The sequence below is a fragment of the Salmo salar genome, chromosome ssa10 (assembly GCF_905237065.1).
Source record: "Salmo salar chromosome ssa10, Ssal_v3.1, whole genome shotgun sequence".
Taxonomy (NCBI): domain Eukaryota; kingdom Metazoa; phylum Chordata; class Actinopteri; order Salmoniformes; family Salmonidae; genus Salmo; species Salmo salar.
The window spans coordinates 101,378,718-101,405,537 of record NC_059451.1 but is presented as its reverse complement, the minus strand read 5'-3'; the positions used below and the strand labels follow the sequence as shown (position 1 = coordinate 101,405,537).

Here is a 26,820-nt window from a genome sequence, read left to right as displayed (position 1 = left end):
GTAATATGTGGGGGTAGAACATGAAGCAAATAGACTCTGGCTTTAATTTCCATTTTTATTCAATTCGGTTTCATACATTTTTCTTGCAAAACTTTTGTTTAGTTTATTACATAAAATATTGAGCACTGTAAGGAATCAAAAACCAAGCACAAAAAAGAGTTCTGAGTTTACTTATTCAAAAGTTTGGAAACAGTAAATTGCTACAATGGCACATTAAACAATGATATGGCATTTAGGCCATATAATTAGAATGACATATTATGAACCAGTTGATCAATGAGTAAGTATAACTTTACTGCATTGTCAGACATCACTCAAACAGCCTCCTGAAGAAGCGCTTCTTGGCGGGTGTCATCTTCGGCATCATTGGGCCCTTCCTGTGCTGGGGTTTCATGGGGCTCCTCTTCAGGGGCAGCACCTGGCGTGGCGGGGTCATCTCCTGGCGGGGCAGGCCCCCGTGGTCCAGGCAGAAGTACTTGCCGTTTCCCTGCGAGAGCCTTACCAGCAGGCCCTCAGTCAGCTCCATACACTGGGCATGGACCCAGTGGCCTCCCTCCCCTTTGGAGCAGTAGATCATGGCTGGCCGCAGCAGCTCTGTGGAGTAGTAGGGCTCCCAAGTGTTGGGGTCCACCTGGCAGCCCAGGCAACATTTGACCCAATAGCCTGTCTGGGACTCGTCCTCCTCATCCTCTTCATTGTACGTATCCCCCTCTCCCTCGCTGCTGTCCTCCAGCTCATGGGGCTCGCGGCCGAAGTACAGCTCCTCAGAGTCCTCCAGAGGGGCGGAGTCCTCGAAGTCTGTGGACTCCTGGCTGCATCCCTGGTTCCCGTCTTCACCCTCTCCTTCCCCCTCCTTTTGGAAGCACACCTGGTAGAAGTAATGTGCTTCGGGCGGTGCTGGCCTGCCCTCAGAGGGGACCCCGATCAGAGCGCTCCCTCCACCCAAGCTGCCTCCGAACCAGGTGTGGCTGTGGCTGATTTCCCCTGTCCACTGAGGGGCCTCTCTGGGCTCGATGCTGATCCCAGAGTCATCCAGCACCACACTGCTGCACTCCATCCTCTTTTGGGTCTCTGACTGATACCCACCCAGGACAATGTACTCATGGGAGGGCCCCACACGGGTGGCAATAGCACTGGTGATGGACAGGCCGGTGTCCAGGTGCTCACAGGAGAGCAGAGGGCTGCCCTGCAGGAGCTCCACACGCAGGCAGAACACACGAGGAGGACGGGAGTCAGACGACAGAGTGTGGCCACCAAGGAAGTAGACACAGTCGTCTCTGGCCAAAGCTAGGTGGAAGGACTGGCCGTCAGTGAGCTCAGGTAAGGTGTGGGTGGAGCAGCAGCCAAACTCTAAGTCGATGATGAACACCTGAGGAGGGCAGTCCACAACGCTGTTCCAGTTCTCTGTGCTCCGCTCCCCGGCCGGCATGTAGGATCTGCCCCCAAACACAACACAGGCCCTCTTGCCCAGACTGTGCACCACGCTGAGGGTGTGGCCGTATCGGGGCCCTGGCTGCTCTCCCACCAACTCTCTCTCCTGACAGCGCAGGGTCACTTTGCGGTTGCAGCCACGGCTGTCCAGGGTCAGCAGGTAGAGGCTGGAGGAGATCTCGTTGTTTGGGGTACGGCCTCCATGGATGAGGTAGCCCTCTGGGTGTCCATCATGGGGCTCAAGGCGGGTCACGGCGGGACAACGCAGAGGGGGAAGGTAGCAGGAGTCATTGGAGAAGGAGATGGGTCGCAGTTTGAGCTCCCCATGCTTTAAGCGTACCCCGAAGACCCCAGTAGGACAGGAGCGCTTGGGCCAGCCTTTCTGGCCGAACAGAAATATGTCACCGTCCAGCTGTAACAGGGAGCAGCCAGGCTGCAGGAGGCTGCCACAGTTCACTGCAGTCAGTGGTTGCAGAGACATGCTACTGCAGGTGGCTGTGGGAAAACAACAACACAAAATTGTCTCAGTCAGCTGCTGCTTGTTTTGAACTGAAGGCTTTTAAACATGGGTTGTCTGACTCTTTCTAATTATATGGTCTGATTATTAGTGACAGAACTTTGTGTCTTAAAAGGAAAAGGCCATTTTACTATGTTTGAACAAGTAGGATAAAAAAAATAATTTTCAGTCCAATGTATTCATTGTTGTTTATTTAGGAACTATTTATTCTACATTCGTTTATGACCTGCAGAAAATACTGTCAGATAAATTTCCTATCAGTGTGTAGTTTTTAATCGCTTTCTTTTCGTTCCATTAAATAGCCAAAAGACTCATTTCCCAACATTCATTGCTCAACGCAAATCCGAGCGAAGGTAACGTAAATCGTCGCTCTGTTGTCAACCTTTTACTCGTGTTATAACTAGCACATTTTCCTAAACACGAGTTAGCTAGCGATTTTGGTGAACAATGAACATAATACAATGATACAAGTGCCAGCTTCGATTGTAATAGCATACGTGGTAGCCTGCTGTGGTCATGTTTGACTGGCTAAGCTTAGTTGGAAGTTAGCTAGCCTAAATTAGCCTCGGCAATAATCATCTCTGATGTGATGTGCAGAGATATAGCTAAAGATGGTTTAGATTAGAAACTGTGATTTTTGATATAACAGTACGATAAACAACGCAAACCATCTAGCTAGCATTCTGCTACATTTAATCACGTTAGTTAGTAAGGTCCCATTGCGATGTCCTGCTCAATTAGACAGTAATAACGGCTATGCTAAGTTACTTAGCTAACGTTTGCTGTCTTTATGCCAAAGAGATAATTTAGGACATAAAATAGCTAGCTAACTTTTCTACAATCCTTACTATATATAAAATATCTAGCTAGCTATATGATTATAACTCCAATGTGACAATGAATGTATCTAGCTAGCTAGCTATAGATCATGTCTAGACATTCTTGTCACATTGGAGTTATAATCATAGCTAACGTTACTACGATCAGTGTCAAATCTCCCATTGAAAGCAGAATTTCAGCGTTGCTTACCTCCTGCTCAAGTAGCTAACGTTACTGTTTGAACGTCTCGAAGAACAGTGTTATGGAATGTTGTAATAATGTTGTAATAAGTTAGGCTAATCTTTGTGTAGCTTTAGTACTAAGCTGTGTAGACAGACAGTGGTTGACAGAGTTTGTGAAGCTCGATTGACTCAGATGAGTTACAGATCCTGAGGTTAACTGTCTGTGACCGCTGCTGTCAGGCAGGTGTGCTCTCTACACTGCAATAAGACTGAGCTGGTAATACAATCACTGTTAATGTAATCATAGGTTGTGTACAGTAGAGTTTGTTTCTCTGCAAAGAAGAATGTTTTTGTGCTTTAGTTTTGTCATTGCTCTTGTGATTGAACCTTGAAGAACCAAAGGTAGCTTACAGTTGTGACCGCTACAGTTTGAAGGCAGTCTATTTGCAATTAATGGAAATACCAGCCCTTTATATAGTTGCAAATGTAGTGCACCAATCCTTCCAGCCCCTCTCCTCAGCTCATCCTCTCTGTTCCATCACATTCCTCTCCTGTGGACTCCTCACAGTGACAGTGTAAAAGCTGGCTTTGTTACGCTGAGTACAGCCACGTTATTGTTGTCAGATTTCTTTTACATCTAAGGGAAGGTGGCCATAAGCTCCCTGTCTCTCTCCCTGTGTGTGTGTGTGTGTGTGTGTGTGTGTGTGTGTGTGTGTGTGTGTCATTACAGCTGTGGAACATTCAGAGGGCCTCATTGTATGTATCCCATTTTTTAGATGGAGAGCCATCATTATCCCCTCTGTGAACATTTTGGCATTTTCCACACTACAATTAAGTGGCATGTGTGTAGTGCCATGTGCAGTCAGTGGGACTGTGATTCATGTCCTCACATGGTACACTGAACCTGATGCATTACTTACATTATACTGTGTTAAAGAGGAGAAAGGGAAGAGAAGAGCACAGCTTTATTTCCTTTTAATTTCTAGTTCTACTCAAGCTTGAATTCCTTTTCTATTATGCCTAACCACTTCTTGTGTAGTCTACCGGAGGAGAGAGGAACACACACACACACACACACACACACACACACACACACACACACACACACACACACACAATGAGCTGGAAGCAGCTGTCTGGCAACCATTAGCATAATGTTTTTGTGTTTTTGGAGGGGCTGTGAGAAGGCTCAGGGAGCGTACAAAACAAACGCTGCAACCACGATTGCCTGGAAGAACGTTAGAACTCAAAAACAAACAAGCAGCGGAGCACCTGTGTCTCTTTGAGCTGTTGCTTAGAGGGGGGTACCTCCAGCACCAGAAACAGGAAATAAAGCATTCCTCCCCATTCCTAACAGCTGAATAGGTACTGTGGACATGTTTTTTCTATGAGTTAAGATAATACACCTCCAAATCAGCACTGAATAACAAACCAGCTCAGTCAGTCAGTTCCTTAAGGCACCTACACAGTTCTGTTGAAGGTCTGCTTTATGTTGCAGCTGGGTCGGTGCAGTTGTGTGTGTGTGGCAGGCTCAGCAGTGAGCCATGGAGATGGATCCCAGGCCATGCAGGGATTTGCAGAGTATAATTGATAGAACAGAGTCATTAGAAAGTGTTGTAGCACCTGTTTCTGTCCCCGCTATAATGTTTCAATACCTGACAAGTCCTTCCCTGCAAGATTCCGGTTTTGATTAATGGGCGCAGTGACAGTTGTGATGTTCTGACGATCATACTTGCTGCAGTGTTTATCACTGTTTAATGCGATGCTTAATTGTTCCCCCTGTAGTGATTGGGATTGAGCAGAGTGTCGGCAGCAGGGTAATTACACCTGGGCCTAGCTAATATTTATTTAAATGTTATTTCTTTAACCTTTTTTTTAACTTGGCAAGTCAGTTATGAACATTCTTATTTACAATGACGGCCTACCCTGGCCAAACCCTAACCCGGATGACGCTGGGCCAATTGTGCTCCGCGTCCTATGGGACTCCCAATCACGGCCGGTTGTAATACAGCCTGGAATCGAACCAGGGTCTGTAGGGATGCCTCTAGCACTGAGATGCAGTGCCTTAGACCGCGTGGCGCACAATATGGCCGCTGTGCTACTGATTTTAACATCTCTCTCCCTCCCCCATTATCCTATCTCCCCCAGGTGAGCTGTACCCAGGGGTTGCCAGTGTACCAGGCCAGCTAGTTGTTTTGGGTGGCAGGATGCCCGGGGTGGAGAGTGGCTCAGGTGGTCTGGCTGATGACGAGGTGGTCCTGGAGGCCCTGAATTGTTTCTGCAGCTCCTCAGAACAGACCTACGACCAGTTCCTGTCCTCCTTCACACACCTGACTCCAGGTCAGGCTCCTTCACACACGGACTGACTCCAGGTCAGTCTCACAGGCAGTTCACACACCTAATTTGTTTTCCATAAGGATTTCTTGCAATTGAATTGGAACTAAATTGGCCCAAGCCTGGTCTCAAAGGCCCGCAGGTTGTGACTTCATTACATGTAGAGCTCATACCTTACAGGCATGTATTAAATTGATACAAAGACAGATGTATTTTTTCTTCTGACCTTCCTCTCACAGGGAGTGCTGGGAGTGGACACACGACTCTGCCCTCCGGACCCAGTCATCTCTCTAGGGAGATGGAGAGATCAGGGGAGAGGAGGAGGAATGGAGAAGAGGATGCAGAGGAAGAGAGGAGAGGACAGCAGAGTGTCTGTGTCCTGCCTGCTGATCAGGAGGAGGTCAGTGACACCTAGATCTGTCCGTCTTTCCTACAGGCTTGACTGACTCAAGGCTTACACCGTAAACTCACCCCACCAGGCTTCAATCCCTCCTGTCAGCCCTTTACTCTCTCTTGTTCTCTTGCTCTTGCTCTTTCTTGTTCTTTTTCTCTTTTCTCTTTCTCTCATTCTCTCTCTCTTTGCAAACCTGCAGTCCTACTTTATGACAAAACTAACAAGCCTTCTGGAGGACTTTGTAGGGGGGGGGGTTGGTTCTGTGCTTTTAATGATGTAACTATTGGGCCAATAAAGGTATTTTAAAAATAAAATACAATTTCTCTCTCTCTGTCAGTCTCCCTTGGTTTATTTCTGTTCCCTCCATCTATTTCAGTGTTTTCCCATTTTCCTAAACCAAATTAGTGGATTGTTTCAGGAGCAGGAAGGTTTACTTCAGATGTGTACATTGGAGCATGAACAGTGCTTAGGACCTCAGGCTATGCCAGCTATTGATTTAACCATGATTCTGATTAAAGGTTCTCTCTGCTGTAATCAATACTACACATCAGCAAGTTACACACTGAAACTGAAAGTCTGGGATAGGATCCCATATTTGGTTTCCAATTAATCTCACTGGTGATTATTTGGAAGAGTTGAGTGAGCACAAGATCCTATAGCATCTGTAGGACTCTTAGAGGCACTCAGCTGTCCAAACACATTCATATATGTAACAACTGGAGCCATAGATCAACAGGAGTAGTGGCCACGACCCCACAGAGCTCTTAGTGTCTGATGAGGTCATAATGAGTCAAACTGCTTGAGCAAAAATGCAGTGGTCATATACAGTATGAGTATCTGGCAGTGAGTATCTCTTTGTGACTGTGGTTTGGTTGCAGATGGAGCTAGGTGCTGGAGTGACTGTGGGCAGCTGTGGAAATGGAGACTGTCGTCCACCAGGCATAACTCTCAAGGTTGATATTGTGGACTGAAGTAATGTTGTTGTAATATCCCAATTCCATACTGTATTTTAAATATGGGAATATTTATGTTAGTGCATATTTTATTTTTTAAATTGTCACTGACATAGGTCAAGGTCACACACATGGACTCATGATGATCACATATTATAAACTGCTATATACTTTGTCTCTACTATTGATCAAAATACAGATTTATAACTTGTTTACTACAGTAATATACACAACATGAAAAGTAATCACTTTCTCTTGTTTTCTGATTTGAGAATTGTTGATTGAAGAGTAACTCTCCATTGTTCTCTGTGTATAGCTGGATAACTACCTGGATGTTGGGGACTTCAGTGAGGAGGAAGGAGATGTAACTGCTGACCCAGGTACAGCATCTTGTTCTCTCACTCACAACCCTCCAGTTTTCAGAACTGATTTTAGATTAGTGCATTGTACAAGGTGGAAAATAACTTTCTTGGCACTGTATAATGGCATTCTTGTTTCTTCTAAAGTCATTTAAGAGTGTGCATGGATCATCATTAACATTAATTTATCCTAATCTTTCCTGATTACGGTAGAATTAGAAAGTTAGCGCCTTGCCATGCAGTATTGATATGAGCCTTTGAGTCCGCAATGCTATTTCACGGAGAATGGTTCCATTAATCGAAGCTTCTTTGACAGTAAATTACAGCGCTCCAGAGTTCTTACATTATTTCCTCAAAGAAAGGAAAATCTCCAGTGAAAAGTAGAATATATTCTTAATAATCCATGTAAAGAAGGAAACATGAAGTTTGCCAGTAAGCCTTACAAGACATTTAAGAGTTCACCTTGTAATAGGATTTAGTTAATGTCATATGCATATTATTTCTGTAATAAGGCTAGTCATGCCATTCATTTTAAATACATTACCATCTATTACGCATTTTCAATACATACTGTAATTAGTGTTAAGGGCAATGGCTCTCTGCTCTGTGGTGTAATGCTCTCACTGTCCTCATTTAGCAATGAGGGATACATAGACCTCGTTCAAACTACATCTCCATACAACTGCTTTAGATACAGAGGTACAAGACCCTAACGCCAACCCTGATGCTGAGCCCAACAGTAACAACCAGAAACCTCCACAACATGTTGTGTGAGCTGCCCAGTGTGTGAGCTGCCCAGTGTGTGAGCTGCCCAGTGACACGAGCCTACCAGACGAGCTAAATCACTTCTATGCTCGCTTTGAGGCAAGCAACACTGAGGCATGCATGAGAGCATCAGCTGTTCCGGACGACAGTGTGATCACGCTCTCCGTAGCCGACGTGAGTAAGACCTTTAAACAGGTCAACATACACAAGGCTGCGGGGCCAGACGGATTACCAGGACGTGTGCTCCGGACATGTGCTGACCAACTGGCAGGTGTCTTCACTGACATTTTCAACATGTCCCTGATTGAGTCTGTAATACCAAAATGTTTCAAGCAGACCACAATAGTCCCTGTGCCCAAGAAACACAAAGGCAACCTAAACGACTACAGACCCGTAGTACTCACGTCCGTAGCCATGAAGTGCTTTGAAAGGTTGGTAATAGCTCACATCAACACCATTATTCCAGAAACCCTAGACCCACTCCAATTTGCATACCGCCCAAACAGATCCACAGATGATGCAATCTCTATTGCACTCCACACTGCCCTTTCCCACCTGGACAAAAGGAACACTTATGTGATTGTTTCAGGAGTCATTAGAGTGTGACTACAGCTCAGAGTTCAACACCATAGTACCCTCAAAGCTCATCACTAAGCTAAGGATCCTGGGACTAAACACCTCCCTCTGCATCTGGATCCTGGACTTCCTGACGGGCCGCCCCCAGGTGGTGAGGGTAGGTAGCAACACATCTGCCACTCTGATCCTCAACACTGGAGCTCCCCAGGGGTGCATGTTCAGTCCCCTCCTGTAGTCCCTGTTCACCCAGGACTGCATGGCCAGGCACGACTCCAACACCATCATTAAGTTTGCAGATGACACAACAGTGGTAGACCTGATCACCGACAACGACGAGACAGCCTATAGGGAGGAAGTCAGAGACCTGGCCGGGTGGTGCCAGACTAACAACCTATCCCTCAACGTAACCAAGACTAAGGAGATGATTGTGGACTACAGGAAAAGGAGGACCGAGCATGCCCCCATTCTCATTGACGGGGCTGTAGTGGAGCAGGTTGAGGGCTTCAAGTTCCTTGGTGTCCACATCACCAACAAACTAGAATGGTCCAAACACACCAAGACAGTTGTGAAGAGGGCACGACAAAGCCTATTCCCCCTCAGGAAACTAAAAAGAGTTGGCATGGGTCCCGAGATCCTCAAAAGGCTCTACAGCTGCAACATCGAGAGCATCCTGACTGGTTGCATCACTGCCTGGTACGGCAATTGCTTGGCCTCTGACTGCAAGGCACTACAGAGGGTAGCGCGTACGGCCCAGCACATCACTGGGGCTAAGCTGCCTGCCATCCAGGCCCTCTACACCAGGTGGTGTCAGAGGAAGGCCCTGAAAATTGTCAAAGACTCCAGCCACCCCAGTCATAGACTCTTCTCTCTACTACCGCATGGTAAGCGGTACCGGAGTACCAAGTCTAGGACAAAAAGGCTTCTCAACAGTTTTTACCCCAAAGCCATAAGACTCCTGAACAGGTAATCAAATGGCTACCCAGACTATTTGCATTGTGTGCCCCCCCCCCAACCCCTCTTTTTACACTGCTGCTACTCTCTGTTTATCATATATGCATAGTCACTTTAACTATACATTCATGTACAGTGGGGGAAAAAAGTATTTGATCCCCTGCTGATTTTGTACGTTTGCCCACTGACAAAGAAAGGATCAGTCTATAATTTTAATGGTAGGTTTATTTGAACAGTGAGAGACAGAATAACAACAAAAATATCCAGGAAAACGCATGTCAAAAATGTTATAAATTGATTTGCATTTTAATGAGGGAAATAAGTATTTGACCCCTCTGCAAAATGATGGTATAGAACGGCATAGGCAAGATGCAGTGGATGGTATAGAGTACAGTATATACATATGAGATGAGTAATGTAGGATATGTAAACATATACAAGTGGCATTGTTTAAAGTGGCTAGTGATACATTACATCAAGATGGCAAGATGCAGTAGATGGTATAGAGTACAGTATATACATATGAGATGAGTAATGTAGGGTATGTAAACATATAAAAGTGGCATTGTTTAAAGTGGCTAGTGATGCATTACATCAAGATGGCAAGATGCAGTAGATGGTATAGAGTACAGTATATACATATGAGATGAGTAATGTAGGGTATGTAAACATTATATGAAGTGGCATTGTTTAAAGTGGCTAGTGATACATTTATTACATACATTTTTCCATTATGAAAGTGGCTGGAGTTGACTCTGTATGTTGGCAGCAGCCACTCAATGTTAGTGATGGCTGTTTAACAGTCTGATGGCCTTGAGGTAGAAGCTGTTTTTCAGTCTCTCGGTCCCTGCTTTGATGCACCTGTACTGACCTCGCCTTCTGGATGATAGCGGGGTGAACAGGCAGTGGCTCGGGTGGTTGATGTCCTTGATGATCTTTTTGGCCTTCCTGTGACATTGGGTGGTGTAGGTGTCCTGGAACGCAGGTAGTTTGCCCCCGGTGATGCGTTGTGCAGACCTCACTACCCTCGGTTATGGGCGGAGCAGTTGCCGTACCAGGCAGTGATACAGCCCGACAGGATGCTCTCGATTGTGCATCTTTAAAAGTTTTTGAGTGTTTTTGGTGACAAGCCGAATTTCTTCAGCCTCCTGAGGTAAAAGAGGCGCTGCTGCGCCTTCTTCACCACGCTGTCTGTGTGGTTGGACCATTTCAGTTTGTCCGTGATGTGTACGCCGAGGAACTTAAAACTTTCTACCCTCTCCACTACTGTCCCATCGATGTGGATAGGAGGGTGCTCCCTCTGCTGTTTCCTGAAGTCCACGATCATCTCCTTTGTTTTGTTGACGTTGAGTGTGAGGTTATTTTCCTGACCCCACACTCCGAGGGCCCTCACCTCCTCCCTGTAGGCCGTCTCGTCGTTGTCGGTAATCAAGCATACCACTGTAGTGTCGTCTGCAAACTTGATGATTGAGTTGGAGGCGTGCATGGCCACGCAGTCGTGGGTGAACAGGGAGTACAGGAGAGGGCTGACAACGCACCCTTGTGGGGCCCCAGTGTTGAGGATCAGCGGGGTGGAGATGTTGTTACCTACCCTCACCACCTGGGGTGGCCCGTCAGTAAGTCCAGGACCCAGTTGCACAGGGTGGGGTCGAGACCCAAGGTCTCGAGCTTGATGACGAGTTTGGAGGGTACTATGGTGTTAAATGCTGAGCTGTAGTCGATGAACAGCATTCTCACATAGGTATTCCTCTTGTCCAGATGGGTTAGGGAAGTGTGCAGTGTGATTGCGATTGTGTCGTCTGTGGACCTATTGGGGTGGTAAGCAAATTGGAGTGGGTCTAGGGTGTCAGGTAGGGTGGAGGTGATATGGTCCTTGACTACTCTCTCAAAGTTTAGCTCAGTTACCTTAGCTTTCTTGGAAACAGGAACAATGGTGGCCCTCTTGAAGCATGTGGGAACAGCAGACTGGGATAAGGATTGATTGAATATGTCCGTAAATACACCAGCCAGCTGGTCTGCGCATGCTTTGAGGACGCGGCTGGGGATGCCGTCTGGGCCTGCAGCCTTGCGAGGGTTGAATGTTTAAATGTTTTGCTCACATCGGCTGCAGTAAAGGAGAGCCCACAGGTTTTGGTAGCGGGCCGTGTTTTTTTTTTTAATCTGTTTTTTAAATGTAATTTCACTGCTTGCGTCAGTTACTTGATGTGGAATAGAGTTCCATGTAGTTATGGCTCCAAGTAGTACTGTGTGCCTCCCATAGTCTGTTCTGGACTTGGGGACTGTGAAGAGACCTCTTGTGGCATGTCTTGTGGGGTATGCATGGGTGTCCGAGCTGTGTGCCAGTAGTTCAGACAGACAGCTTGGTGCATTCAACATGTCAATACCTCTCATAAATAAAAGTAGTGTTGAAGTCAATCTCTCCTCCACTTTCAGCCAGGAGAGATTGACATGCATATTATTAATATTAGCTCTCTGTGTATATCCAAGGACCAGCCGTGTTGCCTTGTTCTGAGCCAATTGCAATTTTCCTAAGTCCTTTTTTTTGTGGCACCTGACCACACGACTGAACAGTAGTCAAGTTGCGACAAAACTAGGGCCTGTAGGACCTGCCTTGTTGATAGTGTTGTTAAGAAGGCAGAGCATCGCTTTATTATAGACAGACTTCTCCCCATCTTAGCTACTACTGCATCAATATGTTTTGACCATGACAGTTTACAATCTAGGGTTACTCCAAGCAGTTTAGTCATCTCAACTTGCTTAATTTCCAACTTGCTCAATTTAATTTGCCTCCAGAACAACCTGAATTCTTCGGGGCGTGGATTCTACAAAGTTTGGTGTTCAAACGTTGCTCAATTGGTATCAAGGGACCTAACATGTGCCAGGAAAACAATCCCCACGCCATTTATGTATTTCTTTTTATTTAACTAGGCAAGTCTTATTTACAATGACGGCCTACCCCGGTCAAACCCGGACAACGCTGTGCCAATTGTGCGCAGCTCTATGGGACTCCCAATCAAGGCCACTTGACTCACTGTCTGTAGGAGTGAAATATTTTTGTGAACGGGGTGGTGTACCTAATAACCTGTCAGCCGAGTGTATATTGGAAATATACCAGGAGACAACAAAAATACTATTTACTCACTATTCATATATACACACTGTTATATAATAATTACAGTTAAATTAGATGTTTAGACAGAGGAGAAGCGCTGTGATACAATATGTTTTTTTCCTTCTAGCTAAACTTGCTTTTTGCCTTAGTAACATCTGGTGGCAGAGCATTCCACAGTGATATGGCTCTACACATAACTGAGCGAAGCATTACATTTGTTTTTGGTTTGGGTACCATGATGAAACCCATAGTGGCGTGTCTGGTGGGGTATTTAAAAAATATATTTATATTTTACCTTTTTTTAACTAGGCAAGTCACTAATTAAGAACAGATTCTTATTTGCAATGACGGCCTTCCCTGGCCAAACCTGGACGATGCTGGGCCAATTATGCGCCGCCCTATGGAACTCCCAATCACGGCCGGATGTGATACAGCCTGGATTCAAACCAGGGACTGTAGTGACACCTCTTGCAGTGCCTTATACCGCTGCAGTGCCTTATACCGCTGCGCCACTCGGGAGGTATGTATGTCTGTTTGAAGTGTATGCAAATAGATTATACAAGTGGTTAGGCATTGTCAACATACAAATGTTTCTTAAAAAGACTAGAAGAGAAGTAGTCAATTTCTCCTCAACCATGAAAGGCTATCATGCATGCTGTTGATGTTAGTTCTGTGTGTGCAGTTCAGGGCAAGGCATGCTGCTTTATTTTGAGCCAGCTGCAGTTTTTCTTTGCTGCACCTGACCATATTATCGCACAGCAATCAAAATGGGACAAGATCAGAGCATGAACAACCAGTACAGTTGAACTTTGTGTCAAAAACGCTGGCAACAATTTCATTACGCTTTCTTGCCGACTTTTACTGACACCGGCCATATTCAACGGTGTTGTACACTTTAGCTTAAAACATGTAGCTAGCTAGCTAGCTATGTAAACAATGAACCTAGCTCCAGGTAAACAATATGTAAGATCCCACACATCACGTAACGTTGGCTAACAAGCCAGCCAGCTAACGTTAGCTAGTTAAACAACAATGAACATAGTGCCAAATCATGTTGTTACTACCCTGCATGAATCTGCTGGGAGCTAACCAACCAGGTTTAATGTTAGCTAGCTAAAATTAGGCTTTAACTAGCAAAGCAAACGGCTCTGGGATACGAATAATAATGTCAAACACGTAACGTTAGCTAGGGAGCCAGCCAGCTAACGTTAGCTACATTTACATTTACATTTAAGTCATTTAGCAGACGCTCTTATCCAGAGCGACTTACAAAATGGTGCATTCACCTTATGATATCCAGTGGAACAACCACTTTACAATACTGCATCTAAATCTTTTAAGGGGGGGGGTTAGAAGGATTACTTTATCCTATCCTAGGTATTCCTTAAAGAGGTGGGGTTTCAGGTGTCTCCGGAAGGTGGTGATTGACTCCGCTGTCCTGGCGTCGTGAGGGAGCTTGTTCCACCATTGGGGTGCCAGAGCAGCGAACAGTTTTGACTGGGCTGAGCGGGAACTGTGCTTCCTCAGAGGTAGGGGGGCCAGCAGGCCAGTGGTGGATGAACGCAGTGCCCTTATTTGGGTGTAGGGCCTGATCAGAGCCTGAAGGTATGGAGGTGCCGTTCCCTTCACAGCTCCGTAGGCAATCACCATGGTCTTGTAGCGGATGCGAGCTTCAACTGGAAGCCAGTGGAGAGAGCGGAGGAGCGGGGTGACGTGAGAGAACTTGGGAAGGTTGAACACCAGACGGGCTGCTGCTAGCTGGTTAACAGTACACTTTAGCTTAAGACATGTAGCTAGCTAGCTAGGCAAACAATGAACCTAGCTAGGTAAACAATGTGTAAGATCACACACGCCACGTAACGTTAACTAACGAGCCAGACAGCCAATGTTAGCTAGTTAAACAACAATAAACATAGTGCCAAATCATGTCGTTACTACCCTGCATGAATCTGCTGGGAGCTGACCAACCAGGTTCAATGTTAGCTAGCTAACATTAGGCTCTAACTCGCAAAGCAAACGGTTCTGGGATACGAATAATAACGCCATACACGTAACGTTAGCTTAGGGAGCCAGCCAGCTAACGTTAGCTAGCTAGCTAACAGTACACTTTAGCTTGAAATGAAACTACTTTCTGTCTAACGTGTAATATCTGAAAATGTAGCTTGCTAGACTATCTTACCCGTATACATCATCATGCATGATGGACGAGTCTCCCTGTCACGGATGCCATGCCACGGTTGTCCTTAGTTTGAAGATGTAATCCGGAGACAGGTTTTTTCTTCATCTCCTTAGCTATCATACTCTAATACTACTGATTTCAAAACTCGATCCTCCAGAAAGTGGAGAGCAACACTTATGCAGCTCCACTACACGATACATTTTTTTTTAAAGCCGCGTTCGACAGGATTACCAACACAGACTGACCAGCTGAAATAGACAAAAGCCCTCTATATGGCAGACCAATCCGAACCCCTCTCTCGGCATGTCCAGCCCACTCATTATCTCAGCCAATCATAGCTACTGGGAAGGTGGCTCACTTTTTCTGTGGCTTAACCACAGGCTTGTGGCTTAACCAACAAGGCTCGTAATTTAACAATTTTATTCATATTTACAGATGGCATGCAAGTTTGTTATTAAGGCACATGAAAGTTCACATGCTCCAGAAGGCATTTCTGCCAAAAAATGCATTTTGATAAAAAAAACGAAAAAACATTAAAATGGCTCTCCTGTGAAGTCGTGACTTGTGACATACGTCTAGTTTCCTGAAACGGGTCACATTTAAGACCCGCTTATTTTTGATTACCCATTATGACACTGACTAAAGGTCTCTATCTCCAAGACATAACAAACCACTGTAGCTGTGTCCTCCAGGTGATGTTTGTCTTTAGGTAAAACATCCTTAGAGAGTACTTGTTTACCTATATGTAGTTTACATGTCAAACGACTCCTGTCGAGGGTGACTCCTCTCCCTGTTCGGGTGGAGCTCGGCGGTCGTCGCCACCGGCCTACTAGCTGCCACCGATCCCTCTTTCCTTTTCTGTTGGTTTTGTCTTTATTGGTATCACCTGTGTTCCATTAGTGATTAGTTGGGTATTTAAGCCCGTTTCCCCACCTGTTCTGTGTGCGGGCTTATTTCTTTCTTGCACTGTGTATTGTGTAAGTGGAACGTGTTTTGGGTCATTGTATTTTGATTACACCCAGTTGTTATTTTGGGTGTATACTCTCTTTGATGGTGCATTTATTAAAGCACGATAGCAAACGCTCTTGTTTCCTGCGCCTGACTCCACACCCACTACATCAAGCGTTACAGAAGCCCGCAACCTTTAAGTATGGAGTCAGCAGGAGCAGCCGCCACCCCTCTCCCCTCTATGGAGGAACGGGTCCTCCACCACACCACCGTACTCCATCGAATCGGGTCAGCGATGGACCAAATGATGGAGAGGATGGACCGATGGGAGAGGAGTGGTCTCCTCTCTTCGCCTCTGACTCACCAGATGAGTTCACCTACTCCGCTCCCTCCTACGTCTGGTTCTGGCGCCCCACATCTTGCGCTCCCGAGGGAGTACGATGGAGCAGCAGCGGGGTGCCAGGGGTTTCTGCTTCAGATTGACTTATACCTGGCTACCGTGAGGCCGACTCCCTCGGGAGAGGAGAGTGTGAGCCTCCTCGTCTCCTGCCTGACGGGGCGAGCGTTGTAATGGGCCAATGCTGTCTGGAACAGCCCCAACTCAGCGAGAGAGAACTACCCTGAGTTCACCTGCCGTTTCCGTGCCGTATTCGATCACCCTCCAGAAGGCCGGGCGGCGGGTGAGCGACTGTTTCATCTCAGGCAGGAGACGAGGAGTGCGCAAGACTTCGCTCTGGAGTTCCGGACCTTGGCTGCGGGGGCCGGGTGGAACGACAGGGCCCTAATAGATCATTACCGGTGCAGCCTCCGGGAGGACGTCCGCAGGGAGCTAGCGTGTCGGGACACTACACTCTCCCTGGATGAACTGATTGACATGTCAATCCGACTGGACAATCTGCTGGCTGCCCGCGGAGGTCAGAAAGGGTCCTGTTAGTTCCACCTCCTAGCCCTCCCGCGCCCATTCCCATGGAGCTAGGAGGGGCCGCATCTAAGGGAACCAGAGGAGGGCACTCCTCCTGCACCAATTGTGGTCGCCGAGGACACACGGTCGACCGGTGCTGGGGGGGTCCCTCTGGGAGTCGAGAGGGCAGGCAGAACACTCCTCGTTCACCCCAGGTGAGTCAGCACCAAACTCACCCAGAACCCTCTGTTGGTCATATGTTTGTTTTATTTTTTTTTCTTGATTGTTTTCCCTGTTCCCAGCATAAGGCGCTAGTCGATTCAGGCGCAGCGGGGAAATTTATGGATCGCGGACTCGCCCTCAAGCTGGGAGTTCCACTAGTACCGTTAGATTCCCCCTTCCCCGTGCACTCCTTAGATAGCCGGCCATTAGGGTCAGGGCTGGTCAGGGAGACCACGCTGCCACTGGACATGGTAATGCAGGGGAATCATAAGGAGTGAATTAGTTTCTTCCATATCAATTCACCTGCGTTTCCAGTGGTGCTGGGGGTGCATTGGCTGGCCAGTCACAATCCCAAGATTTTGTGGAAACAGGGGGTTCTCCAGGGGTGGTCAGAGGAGGGTTCAGGTAGGTGTCTGGGAGTTTCCATCGGTGCCACGTTGGTGGAGAGTCCAGACCAGGTTTCCACTGTGCACATTCCCCCTGAGTATGCCGATTTGGCTCTCGCCTTCTGTAAGAAGAAGGCGACTAAATTACCACCTCATCGACAAGGGGATTGTGCGATAAACCTCCAGGTAAACGCTGCACTTCCCAAGAGTCACGTATACCCATTGTCCCAGGAGGAGACGTTGGCTATGGAAACATATGTCACGGAATCTCTGAGACAGGGGTTCATTCGGCCCTCCATCTCACCCGTCTCCTCAAGTTTCTTTTTCGTGAAGAAAAAGGGGGGAGGTCTGCGTCCGTGCATTGATTATAGAGGTCTCAATTCCATTACAGTGGGATCCAGTTACCTCTCATCGCTAAGGCGGTGGAATCATTTCATGGAGCGCGTTTTTTCACGAAACTGGATCTCAGGAGCGCGTATAATCTGGTGCGTATTCGGGGGGGAGACAAGTGGAAAACCGCATTTAGTACCACATCGGGCCACTATGAGTACCTCGTCATGCCGTATGGGTTGAAGAATGCTCCAGCCGTCTTTCAATCCTTTGTGGACAAGATTCTCAGGGACCTGCATGGGCAGGGCGTGATAGTGTATATTGACGATATCCTGATTTACTCCGCCACCCGCGCCGAGCATGTGTCCCTGGTGTGCAGGGTGCTTGGGAGATTGCTGGAGCATGACCTATACGTCAAGGCTGAGAAGTGTGAGTTCTCCAAACGAGCCGTCTCCTTCCTGGGTTATCGCATTTCCACCTCGGGGGTGGTGATGGAGTGTGACCGCGTTAAGGCCGTGCGTAATTGGCCGACTCCAGCCACGGTGAAGGAAGTGCAGCGGTTTTTGGGTTTTGCCAATTACTACCGTAGGTTTATCCGGGGTTTTGGCCAAGTGGCGGCTCCCATTACCTCACTGCTGAAGGGGGGGCCGGTGCGTTTGCGATGGTCGACAGAGGCGGACAGAGCTTTCACCCAGTTGAAGGCACTGTTCACTGATACACCTGTGTTGGCGCACCCGGACCCCTCCTTACCATTCATAGTGGAGGTGGACGCGTCCGAGGCTGGGGTGGGTGCCGTGCTATCTCAGCGCTCGGGTACGCCACCGAAACTCCGCCCCTGCGCTTTTTTTTCTAGGAAGCTCAGTCCGGCGGAGCGCAACTATGATGTGGGGGACCGGGAGCTGTTGGCTGTGGTCAGGGCTCTGACCGTGTGGAGACACTGGCTTGAGGGGGCTAGACACCCTTTTTTCATCTGGACTGACCACCGGAACCTGGAGTATATCCGGGCAGCTAGGAGACTGAACCCGCGTCAGGCACGGTGGGCCATGTTCTTCACCCGGTTCCAGTTCACTATTTCGTATAGACCAGGTTCCATGAACACTAAGGCCGACGCACTGTCCCGTCTTTATGACACTGAGGATCGGCCCATCGATCCTACTCCCATCCTTCCAGCCTCTAAGCTGGTTGCACCGGTGGTATGGGAGGTGGACGCGGACATCGAGCGGGCGCTACAGTTGGAGTCTGCGCCTTCTAAATGTCCAGCAGGCCGTAAGTACGTTCCGCTTGGTGTCCGTGATCAATTGATTCGATGGGCTCATACGTTACCCTCGTCGGGTCATCTTGGGGTGGCGAGGACAGTGCTAGGCCTTAGGGGGAAGTACTGGTGGCCCACCTTGGCTAAGGACGTGAGGTTTTATGTCTCTTCCTGTTTTGTGTGCGCCCAGAGTAAGGCTCCTAGGCACCTTCCTAGAGGGAAGTTACAACCCCTCCCCGTTCCACAGAGGCCGTGGTCTCACCTGTCGGTGGACTTTCTCACCAATCTTCCCCCGTCTCAGGGGAATACCACGGTCCTGGTAGTTGTGGATCGGTTCTCTAAGTCCTGCCGTCTCCTCCCGTTGCCCGGTCTCCCTACGGCCCTACAGACTGCGGAAGCTCTATTCACCCATGTCTTCCGGCACTATGGGGTATACAGTACGTGCCATTCTGGACTCAAGACGCCGGGTGAGGGGCCTGCAGTACCTCGTGGACTGGGAGGGGTACAGTCCGGAGGAGAGGTGCTGGGTGCCGGTGGGGGACATACTGGATCCAGCACTGTTGAGGGATTTCCATCGCCTCCACCCGGATCGCCCTGCGCCTCGCCCCCGAGGCCGGTGTCGGCGCGCTGTTGGGGGGGGGGGTACTGTCACGACTCCTGCCGAGGGTGACTCCTCTCCCTGTTCGGGTGGAGCTCGGCGGTCGTCGTCACCGACCTACTAGCTGCCACCGATCCCTTTTTCCTTTTCTGTTGGTTTTGTCTTTATTGGTATCACCTGTGTTCCATTAGTGATTAGGGGTATTTAAGCCCGTTTCCCCACCTGTTCTGTGTGCGGGCTTATTTCTTTCTTGCACTGTGTATTGTGTAAGTGGAACGTGTTTTGGGTCATTGTATTTTTATTACACCCTGTTGTTATTTTGGGTGTATACTCTCTTTGATGGTGCATTTATTAAAGCACGATAGCAAACGCTCTTGTTTCCTGCGCCTGAGTCCACACCCACTACATCAAGCGTTACAACATGCACACTAATAATTCCTTAAACTGATTATGTCAGTAGCCCGAGTGTAAATATAGTAATGTAAACCCCTTACTCTGCTTATCTAAATCGGTGTAAGGTCAAAATCAAAGTAAGCATACACCGATTAAAACACCTGGTTTTCTGAGAAATCTTTCTAATTATTAGGACATGTAAACCGCTTAATCGGTGTTCCAGAGGTGTATTTGATCTGCGCATGTGGCAGCACTGGTAGCACAAGCCTTCCTCTTATGCGTGAGTGAAGAGAGTTCGCAAAAACTAAAAGTATGCATCTTAGAAATAGTTTTCATATACAAACTTTATATGTCCGAACTCAGAATCAAATAGGCTTCGCAAAAATAACATGGTCACTGTGGTAGAACGTTTATTTTGATTGCCGATTTTCTGCATCAAAAGGCCCATCAGGTAGCCTGATTTCAGATGTGCCCATGTAAACAGGATTATTAGGGAAATTGTTCTTCTTGCAAAGCATCTAAATGTTTTATACAAATGTATATTAATCTGACTCATATTATTGTGTGCATGTAACCGTGCTCAATGTGTGACTTTCTCATCTGCACATAATACACAAGGTGGTGTCCCTTCACCAACTCATGCTTTGTCTTGCTTCCTCCTTATCCTTGCCTCTCGTCTCCCTCCACCTCCCCTCTTCTGCTCCGTCCTCCCATCCCAGTGTGACTTTCACAGTGAGAGTAATTAGCTGTTTAATTAGGATCAACACCGGCCCTGTGGCTGCCACGCCAAGCCAAGGAGAAGTGTCAATATTTAATGGTCTCTGCTCCTCTCTAATTGATTTAAATTCCCTTTTATGAACGCACGGAGACACATAATTGTATACCTACCCTGTCTTTGACAGTTGCCTAGGCCTGTCCTTTTCAGTTTGATCGCTCTCCATCGCCCTGATGTTTTGGTCAGGGTCCTATTATCAGGAGTGTGTTTTGGGTCCTGCTATTTGAGGCTCCTCTCTCTCTCTCTCCATCTCTGTGTTCTCTGGATGTGGGTTACATTAGCTGGCTGGCAGAGATGATTACAGCCGACCAAGGCCTTTTTAATTCAGATTAAATCTCCTCCACCCCATTGATGTCTTTCATATGCCTGCCAGCCAGCCAACCATCCCTCACCTGTTGTCTGTGACCCTTTCTCTCATGCTGTTGTTGAGTCCTCCTGCTGCGTGCTGCAGGATCTGTATTCTGGAGAAACTGTCAGAGGAAATATGGGTTAATAGTGTGGCTTTGCATTTTGATAGAGATTCGTTTCACTGCAGAGTTACAGCAGGCTTAGTGTCCTGTTTGGATTAGTGTTGTCACGATACCAGAATTTTGGTTGTGAGCCGAGTGTCTGCGGGTTTTCGCTCCACCCTTGTACTTGATGGATGAATTAAGGTCACAAATTAGTAAGGAACTCCCCTCACCTGGTTGTCTAGGTCTTAACCTGCTGACACTCGGCCCTCCGTGGAATGGGTTTGACACCCCTGCTCTATACCATCACGATACTCAATACCAAAATTATACCAGAACGATACCACGGCAAAAAAGAAGGCATATTAGCCAAAAACACAGAATGGCACTTGACCCAGACAGATAAACTCAGCTACTGCTCTGTTCAATTGTTGGGTATTTTATGTGTTCATTACATTTTAATTGTTTTATGTCAACATTTTTCAGAGACAGCCATGCATGCATTAATGAATCAACTTTACAATCAATTTGACTTTGTTTTTACCAATCTAACTACATAACAACGTAATGGTAATCATTTATTTGAATGGTAAATCTATTGATAAACTGGGTAGCCTAGGCCTATCCACAGGTGAATCCATATTCAATAGGAGTGTGCGCATGCATTGAGTTATTGAGCTTGTTTTGGCTTATTTCATGAGGCTACAGATGACAAACAATCTGTATCCCTTTCATTTAGGACTTATTTTATTGTACTGACCAACAACATTTGCATAGAAGTAGCTTATTTTATAAAAATGTGCGCTGTGTCTTTAACCAGTAATGACGTCATTCATGAGTCAAGAGGGGTGCGGCATGTCAGAGCACGTCAGTTCGCTGAGATAATAGAGTTCCTTTTCTGGATTCAGGTTCACTCAAACATCATTTTAAGCTTTATTTTACTATTGACAGTTACTGCTGATTTTGGGATTGTATATTGAATTGCTCTCATTAAATATTTGTCATCTGATGGATTTGTTTCAGTCTCTGAATTGTGTAATTAAGCAATAGGGCCCGAGGGGGTGTGGTATATGGCCAATATACCACAGCTAAGGGCTGTTCTTGTGTATGACGCAACGTGGAGAGCCTGGACACAGCCCTGTATATTGGCTATATATCACAAACCCCTGAGGTGACTTATTGCTATTCTAAACTGTTTACCAACTTAATTAGATAAGTAAATACCTGTGGTATACGCTCTGATATACCACGGCTGTCGGCCAATCAGCATTCGGGGCTCGAACCACCCAGTTTATAATTGAACTTTTCGCCGCCAGCTCCTGATATCAGGGCATAAAAACTCAAGTCTGTGCCCTGAATTAGCATAGTGTGCATGTGCGCCCAGCTATATCCTGTCCCACTCTTGTTTTCCCTGGCTAAACTAGCTGGCTAGCTGAACTATGCTAGTTTTCATCCTCATTGCTAAATTTCCTAAATACTGCACCCTCAACATCAAAACATTGTTGCTAGTTATACAATCATGTAACTAAGAAATTCAATGGAAATACAATTATTTATTGTTTTGTTGAATAGTCATGACTGATTCGAGCTATCTGTTGTGTCATTGCTACTTAATGCAGATCCAAGTTCAGTTTTGAAATTCACTGGCGTCATTGAGGTAGGGTTAGCTGGACATTTCTGACTGGTCTTGGAACTGTCCCCGCTTGGCTTGATGGTATATTTAGTGATTTTGCCAACACAGCCAGATATAGTATGTACACTTAACCTTTTTTATACTATTTGTTGATTTAATTGGACTTTTATTAGTATAATGAGTAATCCAGGAATGTCACGATTTAATTGACTCGACAAAATAGCATTTTAGTCATTTAGCAGACACTCTTATCCAGAGCGACTTGCAGTAGTGAATGCATACATTTCATACATTTTTCATACATTTTTTTTTTTCTTTTTCATACTGGTCCCCCGTGGGAATTGAACCCACAACCCTGGCGTTGCAAACACCATGCTCTACCAACTGAGCCACACGGGACCGGATCCACAGGGCTCCTCCTCCTCAACACCCTATAGATAATCTTTGGGGTAGACGGGAGTAAGTGAATGAATAACGTTTTTGGTGGCAATCAGCTTTGAAATCAGCATATGTTGCCTTCTGGTTTGCATATTATCACAAACAAAGTACTAGGGTAGTGAATGGATGTCAGCTTTAGCTGTCATCTAGCAAGGAAAGTTACCAGTAGCTTACAGAGCTGGAAGCTATCTTCTTCCATTGTAAAGTGTTCTAGCCTTTATGGACATTGTTTTGTGAACAGTAATCAACAGTTTCAACATTTCTACATGCCGTGTTGTGTTATTTAAGTGTGTTATGGGTAAGTGGAGCAGGCACAGTGCGTGCTATAATAAGGGGTTGGCTGTGCAGATAGACAGGCGTGATCCGTGAGACACATTTCACAGAAGTACCGAACTGTTTTTCATGTTCTAGTATCCGAAAAGTACCTTATTTTTGATATACCGTGCGACACTAGTTGGATGTGTCTGACAGGATGAGCAGAAAGACAGATACTCCTGGGGCGTGTTCAATTGAGTGAAAATCTTTTGAAATGGAGTGAAGCATGCAGTTGCTAAATTAAAAGAAAACTCCACTCAAAAACAACTATTCTTTTCATTAGTCCAGTGTTGATACAGTCCCAAAATGGTTTGTCTCTTGCTAAAAAAATTATTATATGATGCAAAATACATCATCATGATGTGTCAAGTGACACTTTGGTTCTTGAATGTCCAATATCTTGAAAACTTGACTGCTGACATGCAAACAATTTTGGGACTGTATCCAGACTTGGTGCATCGGTACCGCTTGCCGTGCGGTAGCAGAGAGAACATTCTATGACTTGGGTGGCTGGAGTCTTTGACAATTTTTAGGGCCTTTCACTTATACCGCCTGGTATAGAGGTCCAAGATGGCAGGGAGCTTGGCCTCAGTGATGTACTGGGCCATACGCACTACCCTCTGTAGCACCTTGCAGTCATATGCCAAGCAGTTGCCATAGCAAGCGGTGATGCAGCCAGTCAGGATGCTCTCGATGGTGCAGCTGTTGAACCTTTTGAGGATCTGAGGGCCCATGCCAAATCTGTTCAGCCTTCTGTGGGGGAACAGGCATTGTTGTGCAGTCTTCATGACTGTGTTGGTGTGTGTGGACCATGATAATTCCCTAGTGATATGAACACCGATGAACTTAACGCTCTCGACCTGCTCCACTACAGCCCTGTCGATGTGGATGGGGGCGTGCTCGGCCCTCCGTTTCCAGTAGTCCACGATCAGCTCTGTTTTGCTGACGTTGAGGGAGGGGTTGTTGTCCTGGCACCACACTGCCAGGTCTCTGTAGGCTGTTTCATTGTTGTCCGTGATCAGGCATACCACCACCACCGTGTCGTGGGCAAACAAAATGAGGGTGCTAGAGTAGTGCGCGGCCACGCAGTCGTGGGTGAACAGGAGGGGACTAAGCAGGTACCCCTGAGGGGCCCCCATGTTGAGCGTCAGTGTGGCGGATGTGTTGTTGCCTACCCTCACCACTTCGGAGTAGCGCATCAGGAAGTCCAGGATCCAGTTGCAGAGGAAGGTGTTTAATCTCAGGGTCCTTAGTGATGAGATTGGACGGCACTATGGTGTTGAATGCTGAGCTGTAGTCAATGAACAGCATTCTCACGTAGGTGTTCCTTTTGTCCAGATGGGACAGTGTGGAATGCAATAGAGATTGCGTCATCTTTTTTGGCGGTATGCGAATTGGAGTGGGTGCATGTTGTCTGGGATGATGGTGTTGATATGAGCCATCACCAGCCTTTCAAAGCATTTCATGGTTACAGATGCGAATGCTTCGAGGCGATAGTCATTTAGACAAGTTACCTTGGCGTTTTGTGCGTGATCACACAGTCGTCCGAAACAGCTGGTGATCTCATGCATGGTTCAGTGTTGCTAGCCTCGAAGCGAGCATAGAAGGTATTTAGTTCGTCTGGTAGGCTTGCGTCACTGGACAGCTCGCGGCTGGGGTTTGCAGGAGTTGTATTAGGTTACAGTGTGTAGTGCCCACTGAGGTGAGAACTTGAGGAGGTAAAATCATTACTCGTAAAATTATCATTTCTATACACGATTTCCTAGTGATACAATTAAATTGTGATGAGCAGCCCTTTCTAACCTACTGGAGTCTGATTTTAATTGAACAAAGAGTCACTTCTCATTTTCTGTAATTTGATTGTCACACTTCTGAATTGTGTTTGATGATGGCACAGAACAAAGCCAATGCGATAATCATTTGCATAATGATGTACTTACTCTGATCTTTTGGAAATAATACAATGGCTTAGATCTTCAGGAGCTATTGAATCCCAATTAACTAAAATTAACTAACTTTTCAAGGAGTGCCACTTGAAAAGGCCGGCTTCTCTGAGTGAAAACTTAATGGTCAGTTCAGTCTCACTATGTGAATCCTATTCAAGCCACACTCCGTAAACTGTGCATACCATCAAGAGGGGTCTTAATCCTGTGTGATGTTCTCTCCTTCTTTTTCAAGTTACTTAGGAAGGACAGCTAGAAGCAGAAAGAAGACACTGTTGAGTCCTCATCCGGTGTGTCTTCTCTCCTCTTTTCTCAGATTGTGGGGTTCGGGTTCTACCAGGGGAGGTAGAGGAGGAACTCCCTGCCTACCTGCCCTCCTTCTGTCACCTGACCCAGCTGGACCTGACCTCCACAGGCAGGAGGACGGGGACACGGCCGGGGACACAGGGACAGCAGCAGGACACGCCACCACAGAGACAGGTACGAGGAAGGACATTTACTAATCTATGACATAAAGACACTATGATGAAGATTACATTTACCCACCCCAGGAACAGCTTAGTTGACTCCACAATTAGTTGACCAGGAAAATGGAACTTGCAGTTGGTATATTTTGTTTGAGAGTTATGTTAAGCATTCATAAGTGTTGTTATTTAAGCCACAGTCTTTCTGTGCTAGTGTCATGCGAGAGGGGTCTGTCTATATACAGTATAGGCAACTTAATTCATGTCATTGACTTTTCACAGAGTGACAGTGAAGAGGTTTTGCCTTTCAACCTGGATGAGAACTTTGACTACGACAATGTTGTGCTGTCTAGCAAACATCTCCTACCGCAGTCCAACACTGGTGAATGACCTCTGTGCAGGGACCCCTGTCTGGGAGAGCCTTGTGTCATACCACATCAAATTACCCAACTTACCATTTAACTGGACTAATAAACCACTCCTGAAAACAGCATCCTTCCTGTCATTCCTGCTACTAAGTGTAACATTAGAACAGAGCAACACCAAAACGGTGTTTGAAAAGGACTATTTTAAAAGGAACACTACAGCAGCACAGACTTTATGTACTGTAAATAGTGCTAAGCTAATGGCACAGCTTATCTGAATTCTCTCCTCTGGATCAGGAGTAATCATACTGTTTTGGGCTGTGAGACTGGTCACTGATGAATGACGACACACAGGAACATAGAGGCTTGGCCCACCAGGCATCACATAGCAGAAATGCTGTGTATTTGTGTTTGTGTGTAAGAGGTAATTTGTGTGTATGTGCGTACGTGTGTGTGCATGCTCGTACCCCACTGGGTAAACACCCTGTACTGTAATTAATTCCCTGTAGCTACAGCCTGTGTCTCACTGTGCCTTTGCATTGGAACAAAGAGCTCTGGGAGGTGCACTGAGCAGGCTTCATAACCTGAAAGCACACACCAAATATTTCCCTCTAACGAATGCTATGTTGTTGTGTCAGTGGTTCATTTGTGATTTGACATCTAAAGTATTTGTGTGTGTAAGAGAGAGCGTTAGTGTGTGTGCGTGTGAGAGAGTGACAGGGGTTGACAAGTTCATACTGCAGAAAAGCAAAATACATCTTCCAGACCGACTGTTGGTTTACTTTAAAACATTAAGAAGAAGGTGTGCAACGCGATGCGTGTGCAGCCTACTCAGT

General features: G+C 46.6%; 2 protein-coding genes across 3 annotated transcripts; one reads left to right on the top strand and one right to left on the bottom strand.

The window, feature by feature from the left end:
• Positions 1–41: 41 nt before the first annotated feature.
• On the bottom strand, positions 42–3,200 carry LOC106561305 (recombination activating gene 2). The gene is made up of 2 exons (XM_014125109.2): positions 2,978–3,200; positions 42–1,926 (listed from the first exon to the last, which is right to left on the bottom strand). The coding sequence occupies exon 2, from the start codon at positions 1,910–1,912 to the stop codon at positions 311–313; it is 1,602 nt and encodes a 533-aa protein (XP_013980584.1). The 5' UTR covers positions 1,913–1,926; positions 2,978–3,200; the 3' UTR covers positions 42–310.
• On the top strand, positions 2,279–26,109 carry iftap (intraflagellar transport associated protein). 2 transcript variants are annotated; one of them, NM_001146449.1, is given in 7 exon segments: positions 2,279–2,301; positions 5,098–5,289; positions 5,523–5,683; positions 6,556–6,630; positions 6,947–7,010; positions 25,472–25,635; positions 25,902–26,103. In NM_001146449.1, coding segments are annotated over 6 exon segments (705 nt in total). In that variant the 5' UTR covers positions 2,279–2,301; positions 5,098–5,156; the 3' UTR covers positions 26,010–26,103.
• The last annotated feature ends 711 nt before the right edge of the window (positions 26,110–26,820 follow it).